General features: G+C 43.3%; 1 protein-coding gene across 4 annotated transcripts in view; it reads left to right on the forward strand.

Moving 5' to 3' along the window:
- The window catches only part of LPIN1 (lipin 1), a 66464-nt gene that overhangs the window by 17554 nt on the left and 34230 nt on the right, over positions 1 to 14680 (forward strand). For 3 of the 4 annotated variants that reach the window (XM_045549056.1, XM_045549057.1, XM_045549055.1), the window contains 6 exons: positions 2937 to 3244; positions 4621 to 4746; positions 6924 to 7031; positions 10402 to 10531; positions 12790 to 13096; positions 14154 to 14247. In XM_045549056.1, coding sequence (XP_045405012.1) covers positions 2937 to 3244; positions 4621 to 4746; positions 6924 to 7031; positions 10402 to 10531; positions 12790 to 13096; positions 14154 to 14247 — 1073 coding nt within the window. The remainder of the gene's footprint in view (positions 1 to 2936; positions 3245 to 4620; positions 4747 to 6923; positions 7032 to 10401; positions 10532 to 12789; positions 13097 to 14153; positions 14248 to 14680) is intronic. The other variant, XM_045549058.1, reaches the window with a different exon arrangement.

Genomic DNA, 14680 nt, shown 5'->3' on the forward strand with positions numbered 1-14680 from the left:
AGAGAAGTGGCCGTTTACTTGTACTGGGGCATTGAGCCAGACAGGCTGAGTGTGCTGGTCTACACAGCTTGCTTCCTTTTGCTCGCTGTTTCCGGGGAGACAGAGGCAGGGATTTACACATCAGCTTGAACCGTCGTCCAAAGCATACAAATTACAGGGGTGTGTCAAATCGCAAATGGCTGAAGGTTCTGATTTTTATTTAGTGAGTGGCCAAGTCACTTGTATTTTTTATTATTTTAACAACTTTATTGGAATATACTTCACATACCATACAATTTACCCATTTCACGTGTACATTCAGTGGTTTTTGCACAGATAAGCATGGCCATCACCACAGTCAATTGCAGGGTGCTTTCATCACCCTAAAAAGAAACGCCATACCCTTTAGCTGTTACCTTCCCTATCCTCAACCTGCCCAACCCCCAAGCCCTAAACAACCACCAGTATACTTTCTGTCTGCAGATTTCCCTGTTCTGAGCTTTTGAATGGAATCATATATAGTGTGTGTTCTTTTGGGCCTGGCTTCTTTCACTCTTGTTTCAAGGTTCATCCAGGTTGTAGTATGTATTAATACTTTGTTACTTTTTATGGCCACATAGTATTCCACTGTATCTGTATTCCACATTTTGTGTACCTCTCATCTATTGATGGTCACTTGGGTTGTTTCCACGGTTTAGCCATTATAAACAACGCTGCTGTGAACATTCACATACAAACTTTTGTGTAGAGATACATTTTGATTTTTGGGGGGTATATACCTAGGAGGGAAATTCCTGGGTCATGTGCTAACTTGTAACTTTATGATTCACTGGAGGAACTTTCAGACTGTTGTATAAAGTGGCTGCACCATTTCATGTTCCCACCAGCAGTGTGTGAGCGTTCTGATTGGCCCACGTCCTCGCCAGGACTTGTTTGTTATCTGATGTTTTGATTCTAGTCATTCCCCTAGGTGTGAAGTGGTGTCTCGTTGTGGTTTTGATTTGCATTTTCCTGATAACTAGTGGTTTCAAGCATCTTGACTATTTGTATATTTTATTCAGAGGATTATCTATTCAGATACTTTGTTCATTTTTTTTCAGGTTATTTGTCTTTTTTATTACTGAATTTTACACATTCGTTATATATTCCAGGCACATGTCCCTTGCTAGATACGTATTTTGTAAATATTTTCTCCCATTGTGTGAGTTGTCTTCACTTTCTCGATGACGTCTTTTGCGGCACAAAAGTTTTTAGCTTTAATGATGTCTAATTTATCTGTTTTTTTCTTGCTTTTTAAAAAGTTTGTGTTTAACTTTTATTCTGTTTTTTCATCTGTTGCACGTGCTTTTGGTGTCATACATGTAAGAATTTTTTGTCACATCCAAGGTCATGAGGATTTACCATTATGTTTTCTTGCAAGATAGACTATTTTTTGAAATCTTTTATTCACTGGTGAAGCCTCTTTGAAGGGATCTGATGTAGTGATTCCTCACGAAATCCACTTGAACTAGTTCCTTTCTGGGAAGAGAGCATGACTAAAAATGAGCAGCTCTGTATGGCTCCAAGCTCTCAAAATTGTAGCTTCAGGGCAAGATGGCCCCAGGCACTGCCTCCCTCTGGCCTGCCCAGAGCTGTGGTGTCGGGGAGGACCCAGCGCCCCAAGCTGCTCCCTCCGTTTTCTGAATGACCCCCTGGCATCAGGGATCCCCGTCTGTCTGCTCTTTCTCTTTTAAATGCAGAGGCTCTGAGAATTATTAATCGGTTCCTAATGGTGGGTAGAGAGAAACTAGTCCCACCTCAAATGGACGCCTGCATTTTTAACTTTGTTCGCACTGCTTTAGACAGACGTTAGGCCGTCAGAGCTGAGAGAGCGTTTGGGGCCAGCATGCTGTGGGGCAGGGCCTCGCAGGCCGGAGTATGTTCTGTCCCGTGTAGATGCCTCGTAGTCTCCCTGGGAGCCTGTGTCCTGCAGCACCACTTGTCACATGGCAGCTGCACTCTGCCTTGGCGGGTCTGCCTGTCTCACACGTGTTCCTGCCCCTTCCGTTTCCAGCCCGCGGATGGCCGAGGCCCTCCTCTGTTCTTGCCCGAGTCTGTGATTCTCACTCGTCTGGTCTGGCTGAGCAGCCGGGTGACTTCCAGCCTAAGGCTGTGGGTGATTTAGACGTTATGCTTTTAGCATGTGGGATGTTCTCCAAACCTATTTGAACTACCAGCAGCGTATTCTCCTGTGTATATTCTTTACTGCTTGTTACCAAGTTTCTCATAATGAGTCATTCATTAATAAAATGATTGCTAAAGTTTTCAGAAAACTGTGGGATTGTTGTCAAACAACTAGTAAATTGGCAGGTTGTGGTTTTTTCTTTTTGTCTCTAAGAAGAAGGTGGATATCTAATTCCTTGATGTTCACATACCTTGACGTGGCCCGGTATGGGCAGGCACTCGGGCAGGGCTGTCAGCTGGTTTTTGTTTGTTTGTTTGTTTGTGTTTGAGGTTACCATCTTCATTCAGTGCATATTAAAAAAAATACACTGTTTGAGACCAAAAAAAAAAAAAAAACCCACACATACCCATTCTCTCTCTCTTTCTCACCCTCCCACACCCTCCCTGAAGTGCAAAATTGGGTCCAGTTCCCAGCATAATCTGATGACTCAAAGCCCATTTTTTTTCCTCTTTGCTCTGGAGATTGCAGACAAAGTTGAATTAGGGTGGCTGAAATCACTGATAATTACCTCACTGGGTTATAATTATGTAAATGCAGGATTGAGTACACAGTGGCATTATACTGGGCGGCCATGTCTCCAGATCACTGTGGCTGTGACATCCCGTCAGGCTGCCCTGCCACGGTCCTCCTCAGGGAGCTCTCAGCCTCCGAAACTAGCCCTGCAGGGCCTTGGGCACAGTCCTGCTCCTGACACGAAAACGGCTCTGTTTTGAAAATGTGTTCTCTCCCTCAGGAAGTGATCCCCATGTACCTGGCCACCTCCCCCATCCTGTCAGAAGGAGCTTCGAGGATGGAAAGCCAGCTGAAAAGGAACTCTGTGGACAGAGTAAGAGGCCTGGACCCCAGCACGCCTGCCCAGGCCACACCTCCCGGCGAGAGCCCCTCGAGTGGCTCCTTAGTAAAGAAGAGAAGAAAAAGGAGGAGGAAGTCCCAGCTGGACAGCCTGAAACGAGATGACAGCATCAACACGTCTGAAGATGAAGACATGTTCCCCATCGAGATGAGCTCCGACGAGGACACGGAGCTGCCGGACAGCAGTAGGTAACTGTCTAGGACAGGAGGCCGCCTGGACGAATTCATTTTCCAAGATGATTTTTATAAACTCTTTTATTTTTTTCTGAATTTCTTATTCTTTAGTTATGCGTTTTTAGACCGAATTTTGGGATCACATGGACCCAATCTTGTAGTGGTGTAAAGATTTGGTGCGGCTTACTGCTGAGGGACAGTTGGGGAGGTCAGACCTCCCTGGCTGGTCACTCTGGAAGTCTGGGATAGAGTCAGGAACAGGAATGGAACAAACTAATAGTTCATGACCGAAACCATTTTCTTAGAACCTCTTTATTCTTATTCAAGTACCAACTATGTAAATAGAAGTTGGGCTTATTGAGACAGAGGGGCTGATATATGATAGACTTAGGGTTAAAAAGGAATGTAGAACATGCTCATTTTCTCTGTAAGCCAACTTTTTTTCTTTTTTAATTTTGATTAGGCCCAAAGTTTAATGGACATTTTGTTCTGTTCTCCTTTACTTTTCACAGTATAGTGAAATTCTGTTTGTTATGTATGACTATTTTGATGGAGAAATGCCAGTTTTAAAAAATAAAACTAATTTTTAAAGGATATTTGATGTTTCAGATTTTCATATAATTCACTATAATTTTTGATAATTGTTTTTACATCTTTTTAACATATGGTACAAGGAACATCAGGAGTATCCCCTTGCTTCATTTTTCAGAATAGAATATATATATTTTTTCTGGCTAAAAATAAAGGTCATTTGGCAACGTTGCTTTCCCTAACTGCAGCCTCTAATCTGCTGTAGGCTCTGAAACGGGGCATTTGGGCTTCTCATGATTGCCTTCCCTGCATGTCTTTTTATTCCAGAATTTAGTGATAAGTATTTCAGGTGATTCTGTGTATACCTGAAACGAGGTAGTTTTGTGGTCATAAGGTACTTCTGGTTGATGTCATTTATTGCTTTTGCTAGATGATATGTGTATAGTGGTCATTGAGTTATTTGGCAGCTCTGCCTGTCCCTGGCAAGGGTTTTATACCACCCTGGGTCCGGTTCTGGGCGGATCTACCTCCCAGACTTCTGGAATGTGAAATGCGCAGGGCAGTGGTAAGGTGCCACCAGGGGGCGTAGCCAGCCGTGTGAGCATTGTGTGCACGTCTTAAGTCCACTGCTGAGACCAAATCATTTCAAACTATAATTCAGCCCAAGCATAAACACACGAACACATTTATATGTGCCTATGTCTCAGTTTTCCCCTGTTCATTGCCTGGAATATGCCTGGCTGTTTAAAAAAGGGTCATGTTAATACACAAAGCACTTAGAGATAAGAAAAAATTAGAAGTTGACTTTATTATGAATCTGTCACTAATAATTCTTTGACTTTAATTTTTTTTTCCTCCAGAACTCTGGCTAATGACCTACCTCCATTCCAAGATGATATTTCTAAGGAGAACCTTTCCCCGGTCTCGACTTACCCTCAATCAGCTTCATACCCTAATTCAGATAGAGAGTGGTCGCCCAACCCCAGGTAAGTTGCTTGTGTGTGTGTGTGTGTGTGTGTGTGTGTGTGTGTCTCAGTCTCAGTGTATTCATGTGTCCTGGTCCAGAGGATCCAAAGTCACTTATAGGAAGCACATCTAAGAAAATAGCAAAATAAAAGTAAAAAATGAAAATAATTAGGACCCGATAAAAATGCAATAGGGAGTAGGAGGTACAGATTAGGATTAAAAATAGAACACGTGCAGATCACAAACTTCTACCTAATGTCAGAATCCATCTGCAAACATGGCTCTCAGCTGCCTGGATGTGAAACTGAAAGGAAAAGCACTTAAATTCCACAGTGCTAATCGTTACTAGGAGAAAACAGGGGCGGAGCTCTTCTTGATAGCCCTAAAGTGAGATTCAAAAACAGAGATGTGTTGCTTTAGGGGCCACTGGGGTCATTCAGGGCTGTTAGGATGCTGCCTTCCCCATGCTTAGTTCATTCCTCTGAATTTATTTCCCTGAAATGAACTCTCAGGTTGCCTTAGAGGTCCTGTATAAACAAGGACCTAGCGCTGCTCAGCGTGCCCACTGCCAGCCTGAAGATTCCAGAGGCCTTTAAGTCAGTGAAACCTGTGAGAATACGTGAGCCCCCCTGAGAAGTGTTCCAAAGGAAAATCATGAATTCTCAGCACTGGTGATAAAACTGGCATGAAAACTGGTTCTTGGGTGGCAACAAAATCATAGACATTATAATGATTTGTGGTCCCTAATGGGCCATAGCATTAAAAATCTCATGGTGGTGGGGGGTGGGCTATTAATATCTCAAAATGCGTGGGAGTATGGTGCTAATGAGGAAGAGGACACTGATCTAAATGACAGTGACATCCTTGGATTATTCTTACACCTAATGCCTGAGATTTACTTCCAGTTCTAAATGGAAGTATATGTGTCCCTAGAAGCCCTGGTGTGTGCTAGGGTAGATTCCTACCTAAAGCCAGTCTCATCAAAACGCCACTGCTGGGTCTAGTTTGATCAGAGTACTCTTGTGAATGGGACAGCCGTCCGCAGCACGTGCTGAAGTTGAGGCTGGAGAAGAAGTAGCTCTGTCCCATGCCCGGTGTCCAGCTGAGACTGGCTGTGAATGTGAGTCCGCAGGGCGACGCCGGGCCTGTTACGAAGCCCCCTCGTCAAGGTCTGTCCGCGTCGGAAACCAGCCCTGTCCGGTAGAAACATAATGATTAGCTACGTATGTAATTTTAAGTTTTCTAGTAGCCCTATTTAAAAAGTAAAAAGCAGATGAAATTAATTTTAAAAATATGTTTCATTTGACTCAGTATATCCAAAATACTCTCATTTCAACCAGTCATCAGTTTTAAAAAGTTGTCAATAAGATATTTCACATTCCTGTTTTCATAGCAAGTCTTTAAAATCTGTGGTGTATTTTATGTGTATAGAACATCTCAATTTGGACTTGCCACATTTCAAGTGCTCAGTAGCCACATGGAGCTTAGTGGCTTATTACATCGGACAGTGAAGATAAAATACCTTTCTAGAACCTCATACATTCTTTCCCTAGCTCTGTGGAGGTAAAATCCTAGGAGGAAAAAAACAGTAATTTAGGAAGAAAATAATGTAGGATATTTAGAAACTACGAATAGGTTAAAAAAATCTGTAAAAATGCTATATGTTAATTTTAAGAATTTAAAAGAAACATTTTAAACACAGCCCTGAGCATGTTTGTCTGTCTTTAATGTTTTTCTTTATGAATCCAGAACAATAACTGAGTTAGATTATATAGATCTGACCACTGTCAAATGGAATTACAAATTAGGATAAATAGACACATTTCCATACTTGGAATTTTGTATTTTCTTTAAAGAGAGTCGATAGCACAGATCATCAAATCCTCGGATCATGTAGTTTGAATAAGCACTAAAGTGTGACCAGAGACAGACAATCGTTTATGGGCACATGGGTGAAATAGAAAGTGAAATAGGTCTTTTGGCAGTTTCCTGTTTCTGTGGTTCAGAAAATGCATGTTGATTTCTTAGTGATTTCAACACACAGTTCTCCGCTGTTGTCAGATGCCTAATAAGTATTTTCATTTTCTTACAAATGTCATTGTTGAGGGTCGCCACATAATTTATATGAAATTCCATTTAATTTAATTGACCTATGATTTTTTTTCTTTCTTTTAATGTATCACGTGGTGGTATCCAGTAACCTGGTAGATTGCAAAAGGACCCCCCCTCATCTTGCAGTTGCGGCCGAGGGAGGTCTGTCCAGTTCTTGCCCTCCACATTCTTCCCACTTCTGTCCTTCGGAAAGGTAGAGCAGTTATTTTCCCCACTTGAATATATTCAGTAATGAAAGTTTTGATCTAACTCTTCTAAGTCTATTTAATCACTAACCAAATTACTTATGGAGAAAATACCTTTAGATTTTATAAAGTGAACATTTTGATCTAACTCTTACAATCTGCTTCACCAACTAACCAAATTACTTATGAAGACTATACATATTATTTTCCTTTCATTTTAAGCATTTGTAGATGATTAGATTTTTTTTGAAGTCCTGAATTTGACTCTCTGGAAATTATGGTTAAGTGTATCATTCTACCTAATTTTGTGGAGTGCTTTGAAAAATAGTATAATGAAATATAGGTTGGGAATATGATCTTTTGTGTTTAGGGTTGTTTGACAAATAAGTTTACAAGATATTTTTGGGATGCCACTTTTAAGGCATTTGTTATAAATATTTAAATAGCTTATTAGGCTGTCTGAATAATGGAGTCGGATATTTCCCACAGAATTTATAGAACAGAATTTGGAAGAATAGTAGGTTGGATCTCAGGTTTAGGGTCACAGGCTTGTATTTTCATCTGATGCAGTTGTCTGAGGTTTCTGCCTTAGATTTTGACCTACGTACGTTGTAGACTTAAATGGCTTACTTTATAAAACCTTAGCAAATGAAGCTGTGATTAATTTGTACATGGAAAACTGTTTTCTTTTTGTTTAGAGAACCAAACCTCAGCTTTTCCTTCATTCAGATGTTATATAAGCAGAAGAAAGATCATTTGAAAATGAGGAAAACAAAGTGATCAACAGTTATAGCTAACTTACCTTGTTGGGACTGGCAAAGACACTGAAAACTATTACGAGGCTAATAAATACCTTATTTATGAAAATCAGTCAGTGATCTTGTAAGCTTACTTTCTGAACAACCTTCGATTTTAAAAGTGTCACATTTGATAATAGGGCATTTTGGAACCAACTTTCTGATACGTCACAGTCAGCATTGGGACTCCCTTTTCTCAGGTCATCTTCAGTCTGCTGAATTCCCTCAGTGACCGGTGTCAGGAAGTACACGTGTATCTGTGTGTAGAATCCTTTTGGGAACGGCTGCTGTGGCATAAGTGGGCAGCATTTATGGTGGTGGCATAGTTAACGTGAGAGGTAGGACTTGTAGCTTACAACTTTCACGCAGGGCTTGGTTCTGTAATAATGTGAGCTTACAAACCTGAATGCCTCTGTGGAACCCCTGTAGCTTGTGGCTTTTAGGAAAAGACCAGAATGTTAGGAATCCTGGAGTTGGGAGGTGCCGCAGCAGAACTGTGCTCAGCACTTCCATTCTTTCGGAGCAGAGGCTGGCAAACCACAGCCCGTGGGCCACATCCAGCCTGACACCTGCTTTTGTCAGGCTTTGCTGGAGCACAGCCAGTTAGTTTAGGTATTGGCTATGGCGGTGTTCGCACCACCAAGCAGAGTTGAGTGGTTGCAACAGAGATCATATAACCCTTAAAGCCCAAGATATGTGCTCACTGGGCCCTTTGCAGGAAAAGTTTGCAGACCCCTGCTCAGTCTAACGGGCTTTATTTAATTTATTGTCAGTGGGTAAGATAGTTTGTTGTTCCAAAGAACTTATAACAAAATGTAAGGTATATTTTATGTGATAAAATATAATGGCAAGAACTTTTTAAACAGATACTTTGAGATTCGGGTGCAGCACCATTGAGGGTAGTTAGCCGGTTAGGGTGGACTTCTTCTGTGATGCCTCTGGAGAAAGAGTGGGTTCAGGTCACAGACTTATCATGCACAAGGGCCCCTCACTGGAGGTCACAGCACTTGGGTCACCCATTACTCTGACATCGAACACGTGATTGTGGATGCTTCAGTGGCAGAAAAGCATCGCTCCTTTGGAGAAAAGTCTAATTGTAGAACTAGCGGGAGGAAGGGATGTTGAAAGGCAGTGAGTGCTTTCCCATGCAGATGTGTGTGGGGCCAGCATCCCTTGTCATGGGACTGCTTCCTAAAGGGCAGATAAATGTATATGTGTTGCTAGTTGGTAGTGGGGTGTCCTGGCGTATAAGCTCTCACCGCATGGGACCTGGGGAGCCTCCTCTCCACAGACAGGCGAACTAGAGCGAACTAGAGCATGAGGGCTGCCTTGGGATGGATTGGCGCTCACTGGGTGCCAAGGGAGAAGCGACCAGCCTGTGTGTGCCTCAGTGTGAGATGGAGGAGGGATCGTGCTTGGTCTGTATGCACCACAGGGTTTGCCCAGAGAGATGCACGATCCGTCTGTTCAGAAGGGCACCTGTCTGTTGCATACAAGTTATGTGTCATCGTGAGCCCACCTTGTACTGCCAGGAGAGCTGTATTCAGGCGGAGTAAAAGTCTAACTCAAACAGATGCAAGAGACCAAGCGCATCAGTGAGAGGTCACCGAGGAGCATAGACAAGGCCTGTGAAAGCGAATGTCAAGGGAAATTGTGGTAGCTCTGTTTCCTGCTCTGTTTGAGAACTCTGTTGTCTTCCTCTAGAAGAAATGGTGCTGGAGAATGAAGACAAGCAGTAATTAAATGTTCGTATATTGTAATAAATACGTACAGTCATTACTGTTGTAAATAATTAATACTTAGAATACCAAGAATCTTGTGGATAAGTTGATGACTTTTGGGTGGTTACTTTGGCCAGAAGTAAGTCGTTGCTTAGGTCTTAAGAGTTAAAATAGAGAAAATGTGGGGGTGAGAGAGCGTGTTACAGCCGTCCAGGAGGCAGCCTGAGAATTGAGCACCGTGATACGTTGTTAGGGAATGAGCCTTAGCAAACTGGTGGGTCTTTTGAGGTATTCCTTTATAATGTCTTATGAAATATTGGGGTTTATTTGTGGCATCCTGCATGTGATATGATCTCCCTGTTTTCAAAGCTAGTGCAGATTTACAAATATCTTAAATGTAGACTAGAACAGGTGGATGTCAGGGCTGGCCAGGACCCTTTTGCAGGCGTCTGAGAGTTGAGACACTTGATTGGAAATTGAGAGTGCAGGAGAGGTGAGCTCAGGGTGAGGTCAAAGGATGGTGGTTTTGAGATAAGAACAAACTCTCTCTTTTCTTTCTCTTTTCATCTCTCTCTCTTTTTCTTGTTGATATTCCTTTTCTAGGCTACTTCTTTTTTTCTTTTTCTGTACTTGGGGTTTTGCCGCACGCTGCGGCAGGTTACCCTGAGTGGGAGCACCTTCTACCTGGACGCAGGTTGCCTGGACCCCTGGTGGCCAAAGGAGGGATATGTCACAAAGCCCTGCTCATAAGGCAGTGACAGCTTGGGTGCATTTTCTGGGTTATTTGAGCATGGATCTGGGCCAAAAACTTTTGAAAAAGTTTCTTTCCCCCTTTAATCATGGCTTTATGTTTTCTTAAGTCCTTCAGCTTCCCGGCCTCCAACACCTAAAAGTGATTCAGAATTGGTCAGTAAGTCTGTGGACAGGACGGTGCCAAAGAATAACCTAGAAATGCTTTGGCTTTGGGGAGAATTGCCACAAGCTGCAAAGGTAGGTTCTTTTTCTCAATTTTGCCACAGACTGAAGATTTCTAAATTAGCTTAAATTATATGGAATTAGTGTTCTATCGTAGCCAAGAAACATGGCTACCAGGAGCTGGAGGTAAATGAAACAGTGTTAAGGATTTACCTGAACACCAGAATTACTAACATTATAAAGAGATTTCATTGCATTTATGTATTTTAAACATATAGGACTACTCTCAGGATCTCATTTTCTATCACAACTAAATGCAGAATAAATTTTAAAAAGTACGACTTATACACAAATCCTGCTGTCTTCAAGCTGCAAACAAAAGTACTGTCCAGTTCTTACTTCTTAGAGGTCAGAGGTGACTGCAGAGAAGTCGTGGGGAAAGAGACTTGGAAGCTGAGTCTGTTGAATGGGAGGCCGAGGGAGTTGTGACAGCTGGAATCCCTGTTTGTGTCCCTCACAGAGAGAAACTTCTAGGAGAGCACTGGCAGAGGGAAAGGCTACTAGAGAAGTCATGGAAGATGTGAGCCTAATAGATAAATAAAGTCAGGAAATTTTAAGGCTTTGATTCATCAAGTAGTATTAATATTTTTGGACCATCATTGTTTGGACCCTGGATTTGACCCTGTGGGATCGCCAGAAGAAATAGAGAAGCAGCTGAGTGTAGTGGAGAGAATGAGGGCCTGGGAGGCAGACTGTCCTGGGATTGAATCCCTGTTCCTTCCATCACTTGCTAGCAGGGTGACCTTGGGCAAGTCAGTAGACCTCCTTGAACCTCAGTATCTTCATCTATAAAATGTGAGAAAACAATTGATGCTGCTCAGAGTGGTTGGGAGGTTAAAAGAGATAATATGTGTGAAATGTGTGGCACATTAGCCCTCTAAATATTTGTGTTCTCTCTCCTTGGCTATATCACATACACACTAAGCCTCGTTTGTCCATCCCTAAAATGCAGCAAGTTCACATGCAGGTACATAATCACTACAGCACACAGCTTTCTGAAAACGTGAAATCTTTTCTTTCAAGAAATTTTACTTCATATTCCAATGTATTACAAGCATCTCGAATTATATTATTATATTGCAAACTTTTTTTTTTAACATTGTAAGGTCCTAAGAAGATACTATAGCTTCTAAGAAGATGCTACAGCCTCTTACATCCCCAATAAGTGTTTGTAATATGAATGAATGAATGAATGAGTGAGTGAGTGAATGAAGATTGAAAGCATTCCTATAAAAAGTCAAGATGGGCAACTTTTTGGAGAGTAGGTCTATTGAGGCTAAGTTGTGGCTCCATTTCCTCTCTAGGTTATAGTTAGCTTTCACGGAAACTGCTGATTTCTCTGCCCAGAGCTGTAGTGCTGACCCAGCCAACTATCTTTACAAATCCATGTCATTCGTTGCTGGAGAAACAGTGTGAAAGTGCAAACCTATCACTTCTTCTGGCAAAACAGTTCTAACCACAGATCTACTGTAGCGTTATTTTCATTTGTGATAGAAGCTGTGAGATCAGATGGAAAAGAGAGTACTTTCTGCCCCTTTCTAGGCCGTAGATTGTATTTAGGCTTTTGTTTGAATACATCCGTTCTATAACTGGAAATCCCTCTGGGGGTAGAATCAGAAATGTTAATTTCCCACTCAGTGAACCAACCACTGTCAAATATTTACTTAATACACTCTCGATTTGGGAATAAACTTTATTGAAATATAACACATATACAGAGAAATACACAGATCATAAGTGTGTAGCTCGGTACATTTCCACAGCGAACAGACCCGTGCACCGTTGACCCAGATCGAGAAGCAGAACATGACCAGCAACTTGGAAGCTCCTGTGCTCTGCAGTCACTAATAAAAATGACCCTGACTTCTGACAGCAGAGATGAGTTTTGCAAGATTCATCCATGTTGTTGCGTGTAGTTGTAATTCACTTACTCTTGTTGCTGTGGAATGTCTCATTGTGGAGTGTACTTCCCGTTCTGCTGATGGACACATGGGTCCCTCCCACTGTCGCAGTGCTAGTCTCGCTCACTTCTGCTTGGCAGCTGATGGCTCATGTGAAAGTTCATTTGCTTTGGAACTCATATTCTTGGTTTCTGGACCCTTTGGCAGGTGTGAAAATCACCGGATGATTCTTGAGGTTTGAAAGTCTCTGCCACAGACTGTTAACTGCTTATTTGTTCTCCTCTAGTAACTCAGGGTTTCTGTTGCCTGTGCTCTCACCTTCTCTCTCTCTCTTTCTCTCTCTCTCTCTCCACCCCCCTGCCCTTGGTCTAGTCATCTTCTCCACACAAGATGAAAGAATCCAGCCCGTTGAACAGTAGAAAAATTTGTGATAAAAGTCACTTTCAGGCCATTCACAGTGAATCTTCAGACACTTTTAGTGACCAGTCACCAACACTGGCCAAGGGGCCACTTCTGGACCAGAGCCAGCCTCAGACAGAGATGCAGTTTGTGAACGAGGAAGACATTGGGGCCTTGGGGGCAGCAGCACCGCTGTGCCCTGCGGTCGAGGAGCTCAAACCGCCCTCTGCCAGCATAGTCCAGGCAGCGAGCAAGACGGATTCTCCTTCCAGGAAAAAAGGTACGAAGGCTGGCGCTTCCTGGCTCTCTTTCTCTTCAGACTTTGCTCTGTAAATTATAGGTCCTTCTTTCAAAACATCCAGGAAAATCAAGGTAGAGACAGAACCGTGAGAACTGTCACGTTCAATCTGCTCTTTCCCTGAATGTACTAGTCACCAGAATTTACTCAGAAAATCAGACGTAAAAGGAGGCCTTGGGGATCATGTACTAAACCTCCTCATCTGACAGATCGGGGATGCCAGATCCAGGAGATACTGTGGCACCCCACGAGTGTGACTTTTATAAAGCTGATTATTAGGCTAATCTTGGCTGCCTCTCCCCTTGCCCCAAGTTCTCTCTGGCCCATTACCCCATTAAAATACCATGTATCATTATTTCAAATTATCATTAGTTTTTTTTCTGGCCCAACTCCCCCTACTAGAATATATGCTTTCTGAGATGAAGGAGGTTTTTTGTCTGTTTTACGTTTTTATCCTCAGTGCTTAAAGTAGTGGTTGGCACACAGGTGCTCCGTGAGTGTCAGCTGAATGCACACCTGGCTGCACGTCAGCAGTGATGATGTCAGTCCTAATCTCTTAGCCGGGCAGCTTTGTGCAGTTTTCTAGAGCTGTGTAAACCAATTACATCATTCCCTGCTCGACGGAAAGAGGAAGTTTGAAATCGTGGTGTGCAGTGTCCGACAGTGCACGGTTGTGAGAGTGTTGTGCCTTGGAGTATCGATGGGGAAGTGCTTAATGAAAGCTTTCATCACTTAATAATAATAATAATAGTAATAGTATCAATATTGTGGGTGCTTAGGGCACTTCAGTCACTTCCCAGACAAGGAACTGAGGCTCAGCGAAGCTGCGGCGCTTGGTCTGGGCCACAGGCTGGTGAGCGGCACAGCCCGTCTGCAGACGTGGGCGGTCTGACCCCGCAGCAGTGCCGCCCCGGCCCCTTCTCACTGGTGCTGGGGAGCAAATGTGCATGTTGTGCTTAAATGCTGTTTCCGTAGATACGAGCCTGTGAGGTTGTTTCTGGAAGAGTGGTTTTCTGACTTGAGCCATTTCCGTTTTTAGATAAACGAAGCAGGCATCTTGGTGCTGACGGCGTCTACCTGGACGACCTCACGGACATGGATCCTGAAGTGGCAGCCCTGTATTTTCCCAAAAAGTAAACTTTCTTTTAATTCCTCATATCGTTTTCTATCATCTGCATATTAGTCTGCGTGAGCCCAGTTTTCACCTGTGTTTTGACTAGGAAGTATGTGAGGAAAAGGCAGGTGACCTCACCTTCTACTGTGAAAAGCAGCCAAGGCTCCGGGCTCTCTCTGTAGACAGGTGTGCAGGCAGGTGGCCCGCGCCGCCCCTTCCAGTCAGGGACGCAGGCGCGAGCCCCAGTGGCCCTCAGCCCAAATGAGTGGCAGCTGCGCAGCCCTCCCCCACCCCAGGAGAGAGTTCCTGTGGTCCTTGGGGACCCACCCTGGGTTCCCCTGCGATGTGACTGGGCCAGCGCCGTGGGGGCAGTGGCAGGGGGCGAGGCCTGGGGGACAGTTGCTGCCTCTCGAGTGTATTTCACCCCGGGGGCTGGGAGGCGAGACAAGGAG

This window comes from Lemur catta, chromosome 4, assembly GCF_020740605.2.
Source record: "Lemur catta isolate mLemCat1 chromosome 4, mLemCat1.pri, whole genome shotgun sequence".
Lineage (NCBI taxonomy): Eukaryota > Metazoa > Chordata > Mammalia > Primates > Lemuridae > Lemur > Lemur catta.